A 20,703-nucleotide genomic window follows, 5' to 3' on the forward strand; every position below is an offset into this window, starting at 1 on the left:
CAGTTACTCCTAATTCAAAGACATGTTCGGTGCAAGGTCCGGGATTAGTCGCAATCCAGCGTCGTTGTATGGATGGTACGTTGCAACCATGTCATTTCAAATCGTATTAGTATCAGGCTATAATTCGTGATATTTCCGTTGTTTAAACTTGGAAAGCTTCTGCACTTCAGCACCGAGTTCAAGAAACCTAATTTCTCTCAGGCGGCTTCGCGCCTCCCTCAGATTAATTGTGATTCAAAGGTATAGTGACTTCCTGACGAAGTTGGTAAAAATTTAGTTTACCATCATATCTCCTGGCGAATAACTTGCTAGATAGAAATGCCTGCATCTAGCTGACTGCAACTGATCTGGATACCCTGTTGGTATTCGGTTATGCACAAACATTCGCATACTTCAGATTCATGTTGATGGTAGAAATATTTGATATTGCGAGCAGAAGTTAACTGCATCTCCTGACTGAATACTGGAGTCGATTATGACAATGATATTCCATACACGCAGCTTGATTTACAATGTCAAAGTATGCGCGGTTAACCGCTGAAATTACAGTCAATGCTTAGCCCATTGTAATGAGAAGTGACCATAATGCCTATCAGTCAGCTGCCCCGAAACATTCCAATTTCCCCAATGTGTGCCATCCTTTCTCCCCGTCTTCCCCCATATCACCGAAACGCATTTCGGAGACAGGCAATTTAGACTTATCTGTCAGATATCCCTCGTCGGATGTCACTGGAGCTGAATTTTTATCGCAATTGCATTTCGTCGACTTGCCCTCGCAAATTCCTGTATTATGAATTGGCATTTTGTTTATCCGATGGTAGAAATGGAAGCATCAATACAACTTATATTCGAAGATTTCTCACCCGCTTCGCCACAAGCACAAAATCCAGGTCTCTTTGAAGAAGCCCCTCCCCAATATTCCATTTTCTCGCCACTTCTTGACAACCAGTATCCAACGGGATTTCCAATCTCGTAGAGCAAAACAGTAGACAGGCACCTGAACTGGATGGTGACACATGACGTTATGATTAGAGCTATTTTTTGACATGTCAAAATAAGTCAAAATTTTGACATAGCGTTAGGTCAAACAATTGTCAATATATTTACGAAGTCAAAATTTTCACGTGAAAAGTTGTCAGTTTTCAAGTGAAGAATGTTATTTCAGGCCAAACTACTTCGAAAGGACAGACAGTTCCAACCAGACACGATGATAATTAGTCCAATTCTAACATTATGTGGGAAAACACCTATTTAAATACATGAGGTGAGAATTTGGTCAAAGTTCAGTTTTCTAGTGTCAAAAAATGTCAAAATTTTGATTTTGAGGTCAAAACCTTCCGCCGGTCAAAAAAGTCTCCCTAGTTACAATATTCCGAATAATATTCTTTACACGGTATTTTAATATATATCCTTGGTCGACATACGACTTTTCGCATGTAGGAAATGCCACAACGGACTAGAGATCTACATTAAAGTCGGGCGGAGGCTTTTGCACCGGATGTCCTTCCTGCCGCTACCTTATCTATTTGTCCATGATTGGGACAGGTGCTGGAATGGTTTGCGCTCGTATAGTTGCTCGGTTTTAGTTTGATAAGCATCTGATGGCATTTGGACCAACGATGTCAGATCGCAAGACCACTAACTTATGAATGACGGCTGATTGACGGAATTATACTACATCTCTGCATATAAAATTTGTTGCGTGAGGTATACTCGTCGTAGAATATGTGGTCTGTGGTTCAGCATTTTTTTCCGATACCATACGGATAAATCCAGCGCTTTATATTACCAATTCTTATTTCACTATACATATTATCTTCGACAGAAAATATATGTAGAGTGACGGGGAATTGACATTGACCACGTTGTGAAGGCTACACAGAAGGATTTCAAAGCTATACCGTAATTCTTCATATCATTATAACATACGTACAGATTGCAAATCCAAAGTGTGATAGATTCATTGTACCTTGATGAATTGCTTGCATTCTCTGGAATTATTCACGGTCTTGACAATTTTATCCAAACTTATGGAGTACTGAGGCCGATGTGAGTAGCAGCCATGGCTCTCACAACGGGCAGCCTCCTTTTCAACCATGGAGTCGTGCCAGATTTCCGTGACGGCTGAAAAATTGTGGGACTATGACGAGGCGCAACAAAAACTGCTTCGATGGCGAGCAGTGACTACGAGACAATCGAGCTTATTGACTGATTCAATCTTGAGTGGGGCATTGGCGGAGAATCAATTTATTTGATGAGCCCCATTATCGGGTTCTTATTGGTTTGGTATCAGTGGTGATTTAACACAATGAAGTTATTGTTATTTAAAAATCTTAAACCGTTGACTATGAGACAACACCCCGTGTGCCCCATGTCACGAGCCTAATCACCGACCCGTATCACTCAATCGCGGGTAAAATCTTATGGTATTACTTTCAATTTTACTTTGCTTGGATCATTCATAGACATAGACCCGCCTTCAGTTTGATGGTTTATCGAGGAAGCGAGTGACGCAATGTGTTGAATGGAAGAAAGCAAGAGTAACAGAAGAGCGAGAGATGGTTAGCATGAAAGTCGTCCATGATACCGAATCAAATAACTTCATCAAATGCATTGTCATGGCGCACAAGGTCTGAACAGGCGGTAATCACCACAATCTGAGTTGTATTACAATAGTAATAGTATGCTTTGTCGTATATATCACTCACCAAAACCTGGAGATAAATTGCAATACACCTGATATTGATCGTCAGGCGTCCCAACTTGATAAAAACCGGATTCGGTGATTCCGTCTCGACGCACCAAATCGTGACAGGTGTATGCATCTGTGATTTAGCTTTCAATCAATAAAGGTTTATCTATACGAAGATAGATTTCGTAGGATTCATGACAATTATCCGACATACGCAATATAATAAATACGTTGTTATCGCGCTGAACTTCCCATTGCAAGAACTCGAAAGCTGTAACAGTTGGCCTTTTCGCTATATCTTCGAGACATAATCCTCATCAAACTGCGTGCATGTGCTACCAAAATACGCCGGCCTATTTTAGCATTGCTCCTAAGGACATCAGGGTACATAACGTAGCATTGGGTTCAATTTCCCAATGTATCTCCAGACGATCCAAGTGTATAACGTGATCTGTAAAACTGACCCCAATCCTCAAACATCACATGTATTTATTTGAACAGAACGTTCATAACTATATCGAAGGTAACATTCAAATTTGAGATTCCTAGTCACACATTGCTCGAGCATGTATTTAAAATTTTCCGCAATAAGCGTGTCCCTTGATTGATTGCAATTATGGTGTGATGAAATTGTTGATTGCAATAAGGTGCCAATATGTAATATGAACATTTGAATATAATTCAACAAATTCCATACCGGGACAATACTGGAATCTCCTAGATGTCCCCAGAAGGTAATACCCGTAGGTCACGATGTTGTAGTTTGAAGTTAACTGTGCACATGTTGACACACCTTGTGATAAAAACGTAAAACAATATTATTTCTATTCAATTATTACACTGGTCAACACATATTTTAGGCAGACGAAGCAAGAGTGGTTTTGGGGGTTCTGAAGGGCACTGATTCCGAATATAACCTTATAGTTTTTTCAAATTGGCTCTTGTTTTGGAGATAACCCATGGGGCTATTTTGACCAAAATCTCCTATTTTAGATGTATTCGCTGGATAGAAAATCGGCTCAGTCATACTATCAAGTTTAGAAATTCAATCTACTTGTTATTTTTACACACAGAACACTATTTTAAATCAAAATACAGCAATAGAACTGCATTTAGGGGTATTAGATTTATCATAGTTATAGACCAGGGGTTCTCAAAGGGTGGGCCACAGGACCATTTGAGGTGGGCCACAGAGCTGTTTGGAATATTGTAGAACTAGTGAAAATTTGGGTGCATTTGTTATGTTATTCGCTCAAAAATAGATTCGTATTATCAAATTAAACGTAGGCTACCTGACGTTTTTCATCCGACTTTGATGGGACGTAATGGCACGTATGGAGTCGAAAATGGGAGGGGAAACGGATGCTTTTATCCCCCGGCTACGACAACCTACGGCTAACGGCAACGAAAATAATTTCGATTATATATTAACTTGAAGTAAGTGCTGAAGTGATCAAGTATTCCAGCAGGGCCGTATGCCGTTGAAAGGGGTGTGCATTAGACTCGTACAGAAGTGTAGTTGAGGTAGATTTACGGTACCTTTGCAGGTCGTATTATTGTAATATAAAAATAGCCATAATCGCAATTTATTATCAATTCAACTTCCTATCGAAGTATACGGCACCACCGCAACCAAGCGTAATGTATTGAGGATTTAGAGCAGTACGCGCATTAATGTTTGGAGTCGGTTTGAAATTTCCGGCCTTGAAATCATTGTACATAATGGAAAAGTCACATGAAATGATTATACAATCGGATTGAATGTTCTGACAGCGCACTCAGGTAGATACTGGATATACTATATGTACGTTGTACAGCTTGAATATTGAAATATTCTTTCTCCACGTCTGTGCAGTATCCCTTTTACCAAATAATTGTTTGAAACTGTCCAGCCCCAATCTGCACTACAGTGGAAGTAAAACCGCAATCACACAGTTGATGCCGGAATTAGATTATTGGGTTTCGCAACATGAGTGGAACAGCGGCCATATTAATGTACACAAGAGTTATACGATCTACCAGGACGGTACCTGCCGCACTCAAAACCCCCAATTTGGGGGAGCTCAAAGGGGCCCAAATTTCTTTGGTCGTTTGTTTGTTGGAGGAGATTTATTCAACTTGAAAATTTACGTCGCGCTTTGCGCGATTTCATTACTCTGAAGGTCTACATTTGTAATGATCAGTAAGAGAAAAATGCGCAGATTTTAGAGAAATAGGCATATCGGCGCCAGCGATGACCATGCCTTGGACGGGACTATGACTCTAGTATAAGAGGTGGGCCACAGAACATTTTCAAACGGGAAAATGGGCCACGGGCAAAGAACGGCTGAGAACCCCTGTTATAGACTTTCACGGATATCATGTACGTAAATAAACTCACGCCATGTATATAAGTAGCCTATTTACCTAGTTACTCAAATAACGTGGGATTAATTCAATCAGTTTTACGCCAACCACTTCTTGTGAATTTGAAATATTCAGTTGCAATATAATATTATTCATTTATTTTAATGCACAATCGATTTTTGTACGATTTTCGCCTGTAAGCATTTTAGTGCAGTTACTCGAAATGTTCCAGCAAAGGTCTGCCATAATATGTTCATCCCATCTGCCCTAATATCTTTCTTTTGTTTTTTTGATGACTTGGTAGAACCTCTGCTCTTGCTAATCAACAAGATCATTAGGAAATTTATCCAGATGGCTGAACAGGAAGAGAACTTCTATGCTCATACTTGTTCCAAGTTTTCCATAGGCAGATACGAATTTTCGGACCAACTGTTTGTAGTTGGGTGCTTTGTGGTCATTTAAAAAGTTTTATTCACTACATCTTAGGATAAATTCCATGCTGTGAACTCCTTCCTAATATGAAAATTAGAATCTTTCATCCTGATTCGAATCTGAATCCATCAAGGATACCAGATTTAAGCTTCTCGTTGGATAGGGATAGGCTACTATAGGTAGGGGTGGGCACAATGATTCGAGTACTTGAATCTGGATTGAGTACTCAAATCTGAATCGAGTAATAATTTTAATGATTCGAGTCGAGTAGCAAAGGACGATTTTGTCGAGTACTGAAACTATACCCTACTCGCAACTGAAAGATAATTTAATAACGAGAATTATAGTTTTGATACTAATTGTCACTTTTGAAGCCTTGAAACCATGATTCGCCGTATCGTAGCATACGAACAGGTCGAACACATATAGTACAACGCTACGAACGTTACTGGAAACAGCACATTTCCGAAGTCATGATCGTCCCACAACATTGTCACCAATTAAAAAGGTATGGCTAAAAAATACCAAAGTATCTTTAATTGTGATGGATAACAGGCATTGTATTGTTTGTGGTCGCATAAAAGGTACATATTTGAACTTTGACATATTACATTTAGTAATGACGTTATAATGAGTGATACTCGGTTACTCGATTCGACTCGAGGCATATTATGTGATTCAGAATCGAATCACTCAGGTACTCGATTTTGCCCAGCCCTAACTATAGGTATACCCACTTTGTGACTCAGCGAAAAATTATCCATTTTCAAGCCAAAATAAATGAGACGCATGTGAGTATTGTAATTAAGCTTTTCAAGAACAAATTTTACAGCTTTACCTTCCTCTTCAATTTTGGTAGAATGACCAATTGATACAGGGGAATATGCATTTCCCTTGTGCAAAAGTACAATTTTTAGGCTTGAGAAACTGCTTTTTTGGCAAACAAATATTTTGCACCAGGTTATGGTAATATTGATATAATGACTGAGACCGACATGAGTGCTCTTCATAGTCAATTATCTATTTATGCGCAGTATAAAATTAGAAAGAAACAACGATTTTCTTCCTATCAAGTGAATTATTCAAGGGTAGTACTCAAGTAATTTTAGGCTTTTTAGGGGTATAGATATCTTCACAACAAGAGCCAATCTGACAAAACTAATGTGATATTCGTAATCACCGACCTCGAAAACCCCAGAAACGGCTCTCAGATGTGCTGCCAACAATTTTTTTTCATTTTTTTGACCAGTGTTATCAATTGCTTCCCGGCTTGTCGGTCGCAAGAGCCTTCCGATACGGGTCAAACAGCTATTTTTAAAATTATGGGGTTGATAAATAAGAAAGATCTGGAAGGTCCCAATATACAATTCATATATATGTCATTTACACTAACGTAGATCGCTTTGTAGATTGTACTAGCCTACATGTGACGTATGCTGCAATGCGGCCAATCGAGGTTTTAAGGCTTCTAGAGTGAAAAATGATTCGAAATTATAATTATCATGGATAGAATAATTCTTAGCGACAAGGAGCGTATAATTTTAGTACTCGGGAAACTCATCTCTTACTGCTCAACTCGAATCATTAGAATTACAATGTCTACGCAATAGAGCAGTAGTTTTTAAACATTTTAGGCCCCGACCAAAATTTTAGTTTAGTGGCGTAATGCGACCTAAGCGCTACACGCCAAAATGAATGCATTTTAATATTATTATACTACGGCGTGATGAAGAGAACGCGCGGACGACAGTTGTGCGCAACGCAGTTCTATAAACATTTATCAGATTGGAAGGACGGAACTGTGCCAGTACCGTCCATTTCTACAACCGAACACATCAATATGCAATCTCAGAATCAATATACGCTCGTACGATTGATGCATTATAGCAGGTTACCGCGTTTGGACTTGCAAACTTGATATCATTTCATTTCTTTGAGGGTTCCTCAATAGCCATTGCATGAACTTGGACAAAGTTTGGATGGAAAATGCGCGGTACTTATTGACTGGAATCCATGAAGCACTATGTTAATTGTGACATTTTACAAGGTATATTACATTGGAAATTTTTTATAAATTGGTTGGAATTTCAGGTACTGTAAAGTACTGTTGACCTATTGCAATTATTGATAATCTACCTGCATATTGTTTAAAATCACAGTATATGTATATCGCCTGATTTGCTTCGTAGTAGTTGCCTCTCATCATATAGTAACCTGCTTCGGTAATCCCATGAGAGTCCCTCAACTCAGAGCAGTTTCCGGTACCTATAGATACAAGACTAAAATACTATATTCCAGCACTTAAAACATGCGGGTCATTACAATTATTGCTTGCAAAGCGGTGAAGATTTGGAGATCCAAATCGTGTCCTGGAGATTAATGCTTTATGCTTTATGGTGATACGCTCAAGAAGACGAAGATAAACTGAAACAGGCATATGCTGTGTTTGTACATGCATATTACATACGCATTACAAAATTTATGCTATGATCCGGGGCGATTTTTCGTCCAGCTATCTGTGGTCGTTGCATGTAATCAGAGCGAGCACTGTATTGATAAGTCTCGCCACAATCAGCTCCTAGACAGTGATTTGTTCAATGAAGGCGTGCACTCAGCTGACATGATTATTTCGGTTGCATAAGCTATACTATTGTCCGGCGACTCTGTATGTCTCTTATACTATAACACAAAAAGTAATATTTTCAATATTGTTTATGTAGATGTTCAACGGTTGCAATTTTTAAATATCTTACGTTGGCAATGTCACCTTCGGTAGCCTACTATAATATCTCCTTTATGGGGTAGGCTAAATCCGGATGATAGAGTCCATTGCATAAATACTGTGATATTGGGACGATGCGAACACTCGGTTTCCATTCGTGTTTGGTATGCGAAAATTGGTACTTCTGAGATTCATGATCGCAAAAGAACCTTGGTAGATGCTACTCCGTGTACATTATTGTGAAATATCAGCATTATTCCTCAGAATTCCTTGAATTTTAACTTCCTATCACACATGTCATCAAGGTGGATGCAAGAAAAGGAATTCAACCATAAAATTTAAACAAAACTAGTAAAACCAACAATGATGGTGATTCTCCGGAGTCGTGCTTCAGATGTCATGCAACGCAGTGAGCTTATTCTGATCCAAATGCAAAGTATATTGGGGTCCGGTAGTGCATTACTGATCCTGGCGTCAGCGGGTCCACTGAGCAATAGTATGGATGCGATGGCTTTTATGCGCCAAAAACCAACACAGAATAATTAAACTTTTACCACCAAGTTGTTATAGGATCAATCCATTTTGTCATGAGTGTCAGTTTTAGAACGACAGCAAGCGTAGGCATACTCAGAGCAATGACTACAACTCCGGTAATATATGATTCAGATAAGAGGCAGTTCGCAACGCAAAAAGCGATTTTGATATGTTCGTGATCGCATTCGTGTACACTGAGAACATTTGATAAAAGTTTGGATTTACATTAATCATCCATACCGTGATATATAATTAGGATCTGAAGACCCCCACCAAGCATAATATTCAAGATTGTAACCAAGTAAATGGTTCCGGGTCACAAGTCAATAAAATTTCTTTTTTTGTTATGACTCGAGTCAACTCAACACCGAATCAAGTCCGTCTCCTATGGTTGGGGTGCAAAAAGTCGAGTCCGAGTCACAGTGTTGAGACTCAAGACCGAGTCCAAGTCATAATGTCCACTGACCAGAATCGAGTTCAAATCTCGCTTAACACACTTTTGTGAAACTCCTGGGTGCATTCACAGTCCTCACATTTATAATGCGAGTCATTCTACATTTTTAAGAAAATGACTCGAGTCGAGTCATGACGTGAGTAGCCTACTTACAGCCCTGATAATATTATATTGATATAATGTTATGTGTTAAAATCAACATACCTCTCCGTAATATGTCCATTTCTCTCATGTTATCTTTGACGTTATTCATTATTTCATATCCACTTTGGTTCAAAGACGATGTAGCACCTGGAAAAGTGTTTTCAAAAGGGCTCTGTATTGGAAATTTAGTTTAGTGGAATGAATAACAATATAATTGGCATCGACGGATAAAATCAATCCTATACCCTACAGCCCAAATAGAATATATGTGTACCTTCCACCATGCCGACGAGATTACGCTCCAATTCCCTAGACGCATTCCGAGATTCACTTTTCAGCTCTATTAGTGATGATTATTATGTTAGCGATAAATGTCAGCGGGAGGTAGGAGTCCGGGAAAATGAACTGCATACCTGCTACGCTATCGATGAGATCTCTTTCCTGTGTTCGCGTCTCTTCAGCTAGCAATTCCTTCAGCTCTGTATTGGATATATGATAAATTCAACCAAACGGTGAGGAAATGGTGAGTGATGAAATTTAATCGAATATATGGAAATGAGTCACATCTCACCAAAACACAGCCGTTAGAATACCCTTGTCAGAACAGTACGAAAGTTTAACATTTCGTTTATGGGATTTTAAACGGTGTCGGACAGAAAAACAAGGGACATTTTAATTTTCACACAGAAGTATCTTCTAGCTGTTATGATCTGAGGATTGAATCATGTGATAACTCACCACTTGCCATTGGTAAAGTAGATTGTTTTGTGTCAGTGTGTGTTGGATTTGCGAGACGTCAGTCGAAAACCTATGTACTATTTTGTGGGAATGACTAGATTATTGCGATGGCATTGACAGACCGGTGAGCGGTTGTTGTTGTTGTTGATTATTATTTGATTGGCGATTATACCGCAAGTGGTTTTGTACGCCATATTCAAAAAGTCATTTAACATCTAGGGGTGGGTATTACATTACAAAATATAAACTCAAATATATGGCTTTGTTGCAAGAACGAACTCCACAACGTATGGAAAAATATGCGTGTCAGTCAAAAAGTTTGTTACGGTGGGAGCGATATTCTTCCTCCGACACGTGTCCTCGAGAACCCTACTCTGGTGTCTATAATTTCGACACGTCAATAAATAATGGGCGACACTCTCTTCTTGCCGGCACATTGAGCAATTGGCTGAACCGATGAGCGGTGACTGTGGTTTTCTTTACGTAAGATCGCGCGACGACGGCGTAATAAATTTCCGTATGAAAATAAATATGCTCGTTATCCTTTGCACACTCGCGTTAAATCGCACAATGAATAGGTTTGTGAATCGTAAGAAATCGCGAATAATATTCCGACAATAGATTGCATTGATTGTATATCTTCGTGTAATATTGCCTACTTTTCATACATACACTGTATGGTTACGTCGCGGGTGATATTTCACTGATTTACTCGAAATGTTGGAACGCAATGCCAATAAGATAAGAAACTCAATTGCGACAAAACTAACCAGATTGCGGATAGAGTTGCACGGTTTGAATCCTTGTTTCAAATTAATATGTGAATAAACTGCTATTATGATAAGCTGAAATGTCGTGATGAAGTTGCGAGTGGGAATAGCAGACGACCGTATAAGTGTGAAGAACACGCGGAATAGCGAGCGCGCGAACAATAACTCTGGTCAACACTATTTTTGTTGACTTTGATCAGAAAATTGATTTTGACTAACTTTTGGGCGCTGAATTCAAAAATGACTTCGGTGTTTCTCTATCACATCAATTTTTTGGGTTTGGCACCCATCACATTGTCTCATAACCCACATAATAACACTATTATTAATATTTTGTGCTTATTGTATACAACGTTTCGAAAACTACAAGCAGTCGAAAGTAAATCAATAGACTACAAACAAACATTTACCTGCTTTATTTGGTTGATTTAAACTGATATTTCTTCTACATGACAAATAAAGTGCGAGTTTCAGGGTCCAAATTTACGCTACTAACCTATAATTCTGCAGGCTGTATATTTTGATACTCGAGCAATAGTCAGCTAACATATGTTAGCTCCAATCTACTCTGGTATCTTACCCCCGTCATCTAAAGATGTTGGGGAACATTTTCTCCTTGTCCATCTCTGACTATGTCAAGGTTTATAGGGAAACTATTTGGATATTTTAGCTTTTTTGAATGTCTGCTGTCCGACATAAACATATGGCAGTGACACATGTGTATCAGGGTTACAAGCGCAATCTTACTGTCTGACCACTAGAAAACATAATATTTCGAAGCTGACACATATGATCCAATCGTGCTCGTGATATTGCAATGATTCAATGTTTCTGCATTACTCTTAATCAAGGGTGGGCAACCTTTCGATTACTTATGTAACCTACGTCTGCATTCATGTGGATCAGCCCTAATCAACTAATTGGGCGTCAAATACCCATATTAAACCTTTAATGTCCATTTCCGTTGAAGTCCAGACTATAATCTACTTTCTGATATCGGCTCACTATACACACCGAAATCATGAGTGGCCATGTTTTGCAGTGGCGGCTCGTGACAATATCGGGTGGTGGGGCAAGGGCTGCGAGCGACTTTTATCAACATGACGTCACAATGGCGTTTTCCAACGTAAAAAAGTAACTTTATGATGGTCACATGAATTTCCCGACAACAGTGATTTTAACGTAGGTGCCGCGAGAGGTTTGCCGGTGAGCCGTGACTTGAAGTGTGGTAACAAATGTTTTATTCATTTATTTTTAATCAAAGGATTATTTTAAAAAATGTACGTGAACTAAGAATCGTCCCTATGCCACGAATCAAGTATCAGGTCATCCTTAGTAGCATGCGTTTTGATTTCATGGTAAAGTTATAGATTACGCAAATCGATAGACCCTAAAATCCGACCGTCACCCAAAATTCGAAATCCGGATCCAGTCCGGCCAGGTAAAAAAACATTGAAATCCTGCTCCTGCTCCTGAACCGGACTGTGGCCATCTCTGGTTACGACCAGGTGATAATAGGCAACCAAAGCGGAGGCACCCGGCGTACGATTGGATCAATAGACTGGACAACTTCTAGACCTCTCATTTTCGCTCTAAAGGCAACTGCGTAAACTACGTACGGAATAAAGATTCAATGCGATTCATGTTCGCACTTGACTTGACCTGACTAATTCCAATGACTAGAACTCGAGAGATTGCGTAAGCCTAACTGGAAAGGTCAACGAGTTCGGACACATACGCAATTGTTATCTCATAGATTGGGCCTGTCATATTGAATCCAGAAGATCAATTTGAATGGTCTTTGAAGAACTAAGGACAGCAGCCTCGGAACTTCGGTCTCGGAACAACGTAGGACATTTTGGCCTTGAAACTGGAGACTGTGACACAACACATACGGCTCACTGTCTATAAGTCTGCTGCGAAATCGCCGTTGGAAAATATATTAATATATAAGTACATGAATAAAAGCCGTAACTTAGTATACTGTTACAAGAAATCATCGAGAAGTAGCATACGTAATCTCATAACCCATTCCGGTATGGTACACTGTCAAAATCAATGCAAACAGACGAACACCGAACTTTGAGTAAAATAGATCGAGGAATAGGCTGATCGAATGATCAGCTGTTAGCCGACATCGAAAATGAAATAGCTATCGCAATTGACAGGGGATTGTAAGCAAATGGTTTGAAGGCCACAATTTCACAGTGAAATGGACATTGGCGAACATAAAATTATGCGAATACTTGAATGCAAACCGAGAATCTTGGTTAGCTGTTTCATGCGATCATCGAGATATACCATTGGAAATATCATCACCGATCTCGTTATGGAACGCAGACTATAGATTAGCACAGACCGACACCGGCTTTTGCGTGAGATCCGCAATGACGTAGGTAGGCTAAGTATCAGATCAGCGCGCATCTCTACCATACTCGACCTCGAAAACGAAATAACTGCCTCAATCATTGAGTGTCAACTTTAAGACTTGGCACCGCGTTCGATACTAAAATCAAGACATACCGTGTGAAAGCTCATGACATATCTAGGTATGGAACATCGTTAAAATCAATAGAGACCAATAACGGCTTTTGCGTAAATTTGTTGGCGATAAATGAAGAGTCAGCTCTTACTCGACTTTGGAAACGAAATTACCACCCACATAGTTCAGTGACAAACTTAAAACTTGTTACATCGGTCGATACTAACACTTACCGTGCCAAATGTCATGACCGATCTCGGTATAGAACATCGTCAAAATCAATGGAGACCAATACCGGCTTTTGAGTAAGATCCGTTTGCTGTACTATGTACCAGTGTTGGGATCAAGTCACTACCTTCGAGTCACGAGTCATTTCGAGTCATTGCACATTTTGACTCGAGTCAAGTCAAGTCGATCGATTTTCGAAGGTGACTCGAGTCAAGTCAAGTCAGTCGATTTTTGGAGGTGACTCGAGTCAAGTCGAGTCAAGTCAAGTCAAGTCACGAGTCAAGTCACAATTCAAGTCAAATTGAATTTTTGAGGTATGAGGCGTGATTACGTCATTGTATTTTGCTAGCTGTCTGAAATACAGATTGAGTGGTCATTGATTTTGAACCGATGAAAGAATATAGAGTTAAATATACACCCAAGTAAGGCGCTGTATCGCTCACATATTAGTAGAACTAATAAACTACGTAAGTAATTGCACAGCCTCAGTTTATAGTTACCAACCAAAATAAAGAAACGAATTGATAAGATGCAATACATTACCCTTTTGCATATTGTTATGATACAATTCGACCCTACGCCAATGGTTGAGCACTATGTAAACTATTTTCGAATTCAATTCCAACAAAACAAGAGGTTTGGTCAAGTTAAGAACGCAGAACAGAAATAGAAATTTTGCTATTAAATTACTTTACTATACTATAGTTTACGACAGCGTAGGCTGTAAGCTTCGATCACTTCGTTTGCGATCAATATATTTGTGAGAGAACAATGGAGGCTCAGTAAAACGCACGATGATTGAATGATTGGTCGCTCTCACGGGTTACACCAGCGTTGCGCGAATAATCCGAACACATGCAAGATAGTGATTTTTATCGACACCGATTACTTGATGACTTGAAATTGACTCGTGAATTTTGCTCCGAGTCACGAGTCAATCCACATTTCTGATACGCCGAGTCAAGTCAAGTCAAGTCATTTGATCAAAGTGACTCGAGTCAAGTCAAGTCATACAAAAAAGTGACTCGAGTCTGACTCGAGTCAAGTCATGACTCGAATCATCCCAACACTGCTATGTACATGATAGATCAGCACACACTGAACTTCGGAAACGGAATTACTACCATTATCTTTAAGTAGCAAGCCTAAAACTTGGAGCAGTGTTAAATACTACCTTCACGACATATCATACCAAGTTTCAAGAATTATCATGGTGCGAAACACCGTCAAAATCGACCTATACCAGCAAAGGTCGACTCAACGCATATTACGGTAACCGAGTTCAGATATAGATACGATTGTTACATCACACCTTAGGGGCGAGTAGGCATATTTGCCCCGGTTGCTCGGCCATTTTACGAATAGGAGAGAGTAAATCACCGTTTCTTTATTGTGCGCGGCTTTGAGAGAATAGATAGTGAAAGCTTGTTATGAGCGCTACCGGGGCAAGCCCCGGCTAGGCATTCACAAAGCGAAAACACAGAAGAGAATTCGATTTTCGCAGAGACTTCGCTATGTATGGGCGTTTGCAAGCGAAAGCACAAGAAGAACGCGGGTTTCGCTGTGATCTCGGTATATATTGAGCGCTGTGCGTCTATAAATGGTTAAATTGTTATTGAACAGAATTTTAGGTGGGCAATGCCCCAGTTGCCCTATAGGATGAGACGCCACTGATGTTTTGAATGTTTACTGGCAAACATTGTGGTCGCGCCAAGCGCGAAAATTTTTTCAGATTCACAAATAAATTTCGTCATTATTATTATTATATTCACATATTGCAATCAAATATTTATCCTTTATCAGCCCATGTGATCAGATTCACTCGTGAAGTTGATGGAGGTAGTGTCTTCGGAAATATAGGGCAAGTTGCACACTATGTTATTAGCAGAGGTGGTCAAAGTAGTAAAGAAAGCTACTCAAGTAGAAGTAGAAGTAGCGACGGAAAAATCTACTGAAGTACGAGTAGAAGTACTTCATCCATAAGTCACCTAAACTACTTGAAGTAGAAGTAGAATTGACCGACTTTAAATCTACTCAAGTAAGTAAGTAGTTTGAAAACAGTCTTAATTCGTTCGCATGGACCGCCAAAGGCTGCAAATTGAGCTATGCGGAACGTGCAGAGAACTTGATTCGTATTGATGCATCCCATGAGATAACAATTATCGACAGAATAAGCATTCTTTCCCATAATGGGATGCAAATTATAGTATTTATATGGAAATGCGATACTAACCCTTTGTTTACTAGTAGACCACGTTTTAGAGAACATCGTGATATGGCGCCCGACCCCATATTATAAGGCCCCAAGTTTAGGCGAAGAGCAATACGGAGAAGTTGTCTCGGATACGATCTCAACACTTTGCGCGATTAGTACACGTTAATAAAAAATATTGTGGATCGTCAAATTTATATTCAGTGTATAGCATTACTACAGTTGCGTTTATGCTTCAACATATGTTCTGCAGACAAAAGAACTGAACGTAATTAGAACTCAAAGTATGATACTCGGAATTGAAAGTGAAATACAAATACCGCTTCGAATAAGCGGAAAATATATTACATGTCTTTTGTTCATAAAGATTCAAAGGTGATCCGTTAAAACAGGTGTAACGTTCAAAAAAGCAAGATTTTCCATATTAGCAGGACACGTCATGGGCTGCTAGATTACGATATGATAGGTAATTGCTAGATTGCTAAACGCTAGTTTTAAACGTTATGGTGGGCCTTATTTACTGTGATGAAATATTTGATATGAGTGACAATGCGGTGTGGGCGGAACCAAGCAATTCTGTACCTAAATTATATTCACTGATACTTTCGTGAAGACATATTTGTCACTCCATAACTACTATGCGCGATGCGCAACAAAAGTTTTGGACTTTACTTGACTTTTATGAATATTAAATGTTGGTACTCCGTGAAAACAGTCCCGAAATTCCTCAGGCTATCTTTCGTATTGGGGGATTAAACTACTTCTACTTGACCAACTGAAAATAGCGAAAAATAAGTAAGTAGATCACAAAATATTTCGAAGTAGAAGTAGAGAAAATCAGATCTACTAGAGTAAGTACCAGAAGTAGAGGAAAACTACTTGAGTACTTCCAAAAACATAAAGGTAACTAGCCTACCTACCTGTGCTCTAGCCATCCAGCTAATTCAAAAGCATGCACATATTGCACATGGACTTCTATAAATTCTACATCGGTTATTATGGCATTGATACAAGCAAATCGGCAAGTACTATTATGTCGTGATGTGATAGCTCTTCCTAAATTCCTACACTTGATGCATACTTTTGCGGGGAATTATACGCTGAGCAATGTTGGACTTATTGCAATTTCTACTTGTATATGAGCCTTTATTTTGATGTTAGTAAAATTTTGCCGAAATTTACTCTTCGCAGAGACGATATATAAAGGTCTATGACCAGCAGCACTCAAGATAAATCCTTGTCTAACGGGCATATCCATCCATGCGTTTGATACCAGTCTGCAAGAATTCTCTTTCCAGTTTTCAGAAGCGGCCTTGGGCGACTTTAGACATAACAAATATCCCTCATTTTAGCATTCATATACAGAAATCGCCTATAGCTATTCATAGAAACAAACAGCAACTGTCGTCTATTATATATTTTTTGGTATAATTAGAGGTCAATCAGAGCCGCAAGAAGGCTTCCTTGGAGCCGCAGTATATACAGCTATATAAATCAGGGATGGTCAACCTGCGGCCGTAGAAGGAAATTTGTGCCGCCGTGGACGCGTAATTCAATTAGCATGTGTTGGCGGCCGTTGACATTGAATTTAAATTTACGAATTGACTTCCGATTTCTTGAGAGATTTTGATTAAGCTTGAAATTTTCTTCGCGCTGCGCGCGATTCAATGTGACCTAATTTTTCGATGTTAATATAGTAGCGCCCTTTGCAATGAGAGCCCCATAGCATAGATGCGAACAGCAAAGGAAAATGTTGCATCTCATATAGAAATACCAACTCGAAATCGTGTGTTACTCACTATACTGACCATCCTGATTGAATGTCAAGAAATGCAAAGAACAGCATGCAACAAAGTGACTAATAATATAATTGGGCCACCCGAAGATGCATCATCATTTATAACTTGCTCTGAATCTTCGAAAACATCCCCTTCATCAACTCTACCGGTGAATCTGATCACATGGGATGAGAAATATTATGTAAAACTACTAATATTAATGACGAAATTCATAAGTGAATCGGAAAAAATTGTCGCGTTTCGCGCAACTTTGAACAACCCCGTAACATGACAAGTGACCACTTGCGAAGTTGGTGCGTATATTAAGACTATATGATTTAATAGATCAGTCGCAGACACTTTAACATGAGCATTTGGCGTCCAGTTATTTCATTACGACTATGCCCTGGAGGAATGCGGCCGTGGGCTACATGAGTATAGTCAAAATGCGGCCGTGACTGCCCTGATATAGATCATTGGTACGGAATGCATGTTTTGATGATGATGACCGCCGACCGTAAAAATGCTGCATGAGGATGTAGTCCTGGTTAAAGATATTTTTTAGTACGTATATGATAGGGGTTGGAAGCCTATTTCGTAAAAGGAGCTCTATTTACATCATATTTTCGATTGCCAATGTTAATTCACTATGACGTCACAATTGAATATTAGTGAAGCAATTGCTTTAAAAAATAATAAAAATATATTTTAAACAAGGGTCAAGTTTTGAGCATGTTTGTTTTAAATGGATTTTTGTTTTAAACGCAACCCTACCCATTCATGTCATAAGCTCACATGTACCGGCCCTGCATCGTAGGGAAGTAATGCCAAATAATACAGAAAATCTGGAAAGTTGAATAGAAGTACGCCCGATTATTAGACAATGCCGCCTTCGGAGCAATAATAGGACAATGTCCAGAACCATACCACACTTTGGACATTATGAAACTGAAGCGACATGAGTATTGATTCAATAATCACTGGCTACATTCTTCGAGAATTAACCTACATCACATTGGGATAGCGATATCAGCGAATGCATATTTCTATTTGTGATTATAAACGACCAAAATCGTCCATCATACCGTTATCCTGAATGTTCGATCGCGAATCCAAGGAAACTAGTAGTACGAATAACGCCAATGTTGCAATGAAGAGCACGGCGACCATTGAAAAGACAACTTTGTCTTTAGTAGCGATCTTGGTGACATCTGTCAAAACATATTGTCAATATCATTTTCGACAGGCAGTTGTCGAATTTATAGAATCAACTGCCAAGGGATACTATTCAAATCAATGTGGCAACTTGGCTGTATGCCATCTTGCGTTTATCGTTTAAGGTATCTTTACTAATGCTGTGCAAAATCGGTAATTAAAGCTATTCTTTTCTTCCGATAAGACGATGAAAACATTTGGCAATAAATTTGCTGGCTTATATTTGAGTACCTATTCCAGTCATGCACCTTAATTTGTAATTGTGAATTGCATGACTCCAGAGTGAAATTTTGTTACCTTCATCCGTCCAAGTTGATCTCGCTTTCACGATTTTTCCTAAACTGCTTGGACACGTCTCTTTGGGTGCCGGTCGGCTTTGACATGCCACATCATAGTCACCGTCGTATATGTGTTGATCATACTCCTGAGACATGATGTCTGAGCGCCAAATAACAAACTATATATACCTATTACCAATTTACTATCGACATTTATTAAACAATATGAACATGGTACATGCGTGCGGATTTTTATATATACAAAACCACCTACTAAATTCCCATAGCGTCATAATGAATTAATTAGGAGCCTATTACATCGGTCTTTCACGATAGCAGTAACTATCAACCAATAATCAAGCCGTTCTCTTTTCAATACGGAATGAAATTGAAGTGTCGCTAGAATGGAAAAAGTCAAGACTGTCAAGAATAGTTCATAATTACATTTGTGAAATCTATATGCGCTTTTGTATTGATAATTTTATCTATAAACATAACATCAATTTTCGCAACTCATCGACTTGAAAAAACACATCTGCATACAAACTGCGTTTACTTCAAGCCGTTTTATTTATACCCTTGCTTAGCGTAGGAGTGCAGGCCACAGCATGTGCAATATATCTAAAATCTTTAGCTGCATGTCGATGATGGATATAGGTTGCATAGTTCAGTTTCGGTGACGTAACAATTTTCGTGAATACGACTCATAACATTTTGCAGTGATGACGGTATATTGTAATTCATTAAGATGATCTCTAAAACAAAGAATTCTTATGAATGGAGTCAAAATTACTCAAACACGAGAACAAATATCCTTGTTTCCTTCATTGCAATAAACACAATGACCCAAGCGATACGCTGTCCTGTAATCGCCTGATTAATGTGACATAACTTCGATTACTCATTGTCGAACTAACTAATTTTGATCCTGTGTGTGTTGCTATTGTTTACTTAATATTCCTTGTAGCACGGCAGGTCCAATTTCATTATAGGCTTTTGCTTGTGGAGTGGAGCTCAGTCGGACTTGAACTCAAACACACTGGCGTCGAAGCTGTAGAATGGTGTTCTTAATATTTTCTCCTTCGGTGCCCCCTTTCAAAATTTGCTTATAGGTCCGGTGAGCCACCCTGGCATAAGAACTGCAGCAAAAACAATGTCGAAGTCCAGGAGGGACTTTACTATTGGAATATTCCTCACTTGAATCGCGCCCGAGGACGACTCGACTAATTACTGATATAATAACTGTATGTACTATATTCGGGATCAAGTCAAGCCTCAAGGTTTTATAACAACCTTCGGGTACGCGCTCATACCATTTCGCTCTACGTTCATGTGAGGTTGTGGGTCAAATCACTAACCAGTATCATCCTTTATCATACGATGATGAAATATTTTGACTATTTTGTAGCTGTCAAATACAAGTATATTTCGTTAGTCGTTTTGGTAAAAAAGCTTCAAATCAGCTTTAGTGCATAAAGGGCACGGTGCTCAGGGATAGATAAACAATTCTTATACTATATAACCATAAGTCCCTACTACATCATGCATCCACTGCTACGTTATTTTTCTTAAACGCCCCCATACCGCCCCGAGCGTTTCCGCTCCCTTTGCAATCCCAATCGCCCCCTGGAGGCGCTGGAGCCCAGGTTAAGAATCACTGCTTAGAACAGGGGAGTAG

At 39.2% G+C, this 20,703-nt stretch overlaps 1 protein-coding gene across 1 annotated transcript; it reads right to left on the bottom strand.

Moving 5' to 3' along the window:
* Window positions 1-389: 389 nt before the first annotated feature.
* LOC145439302 (uncharacterized) lies at window positions 390-20,337 on the bottom strand. Its single transcript, XM_080316803.1, has 11 exons — window positions 19,045-20,337; window positions 18,618-18,743; window positions 9,738-9,803; window positions 9,599-9,664; window positions 9,385-9,471; window positions 7,607-7,735; window positions 3,390-3,485; window positions 2,709-2,825; window positions 1,970-2,124; window positions 864-1,002; window positions 390-783 (listed from the first exon to the last, which is right to left on the bottom strand). Exons 1-11 carry the CDS (start codon window positions 19,178-19,180, stop codon window positions 593-595), a joined length of 1,308 nt encoding a protein of 435 aa, XP_080172929.1. The 5' UTR covers window positions 19,181-20,337; the 3' UTR covers window positions 390-592.
* Window positions 20,338-20,703: the final 366 nt, after the last annotated feature.

Source organism: Botryllus schlosseri, chromosome 5 (assembly GCF_051294905.1).
Source record: "Botryllus schlosseri isolate E-star chromosome 5, Bs_hap1, whole genome shotgun sequence".
NCBI classification, from domain to species: domain Eukaryota; kingdom Metazoa; phylum Chordata; class Ascidiacea; order Stolidobranchia; family Styelidae; genus Botryllus; species Botryllus schlosseri.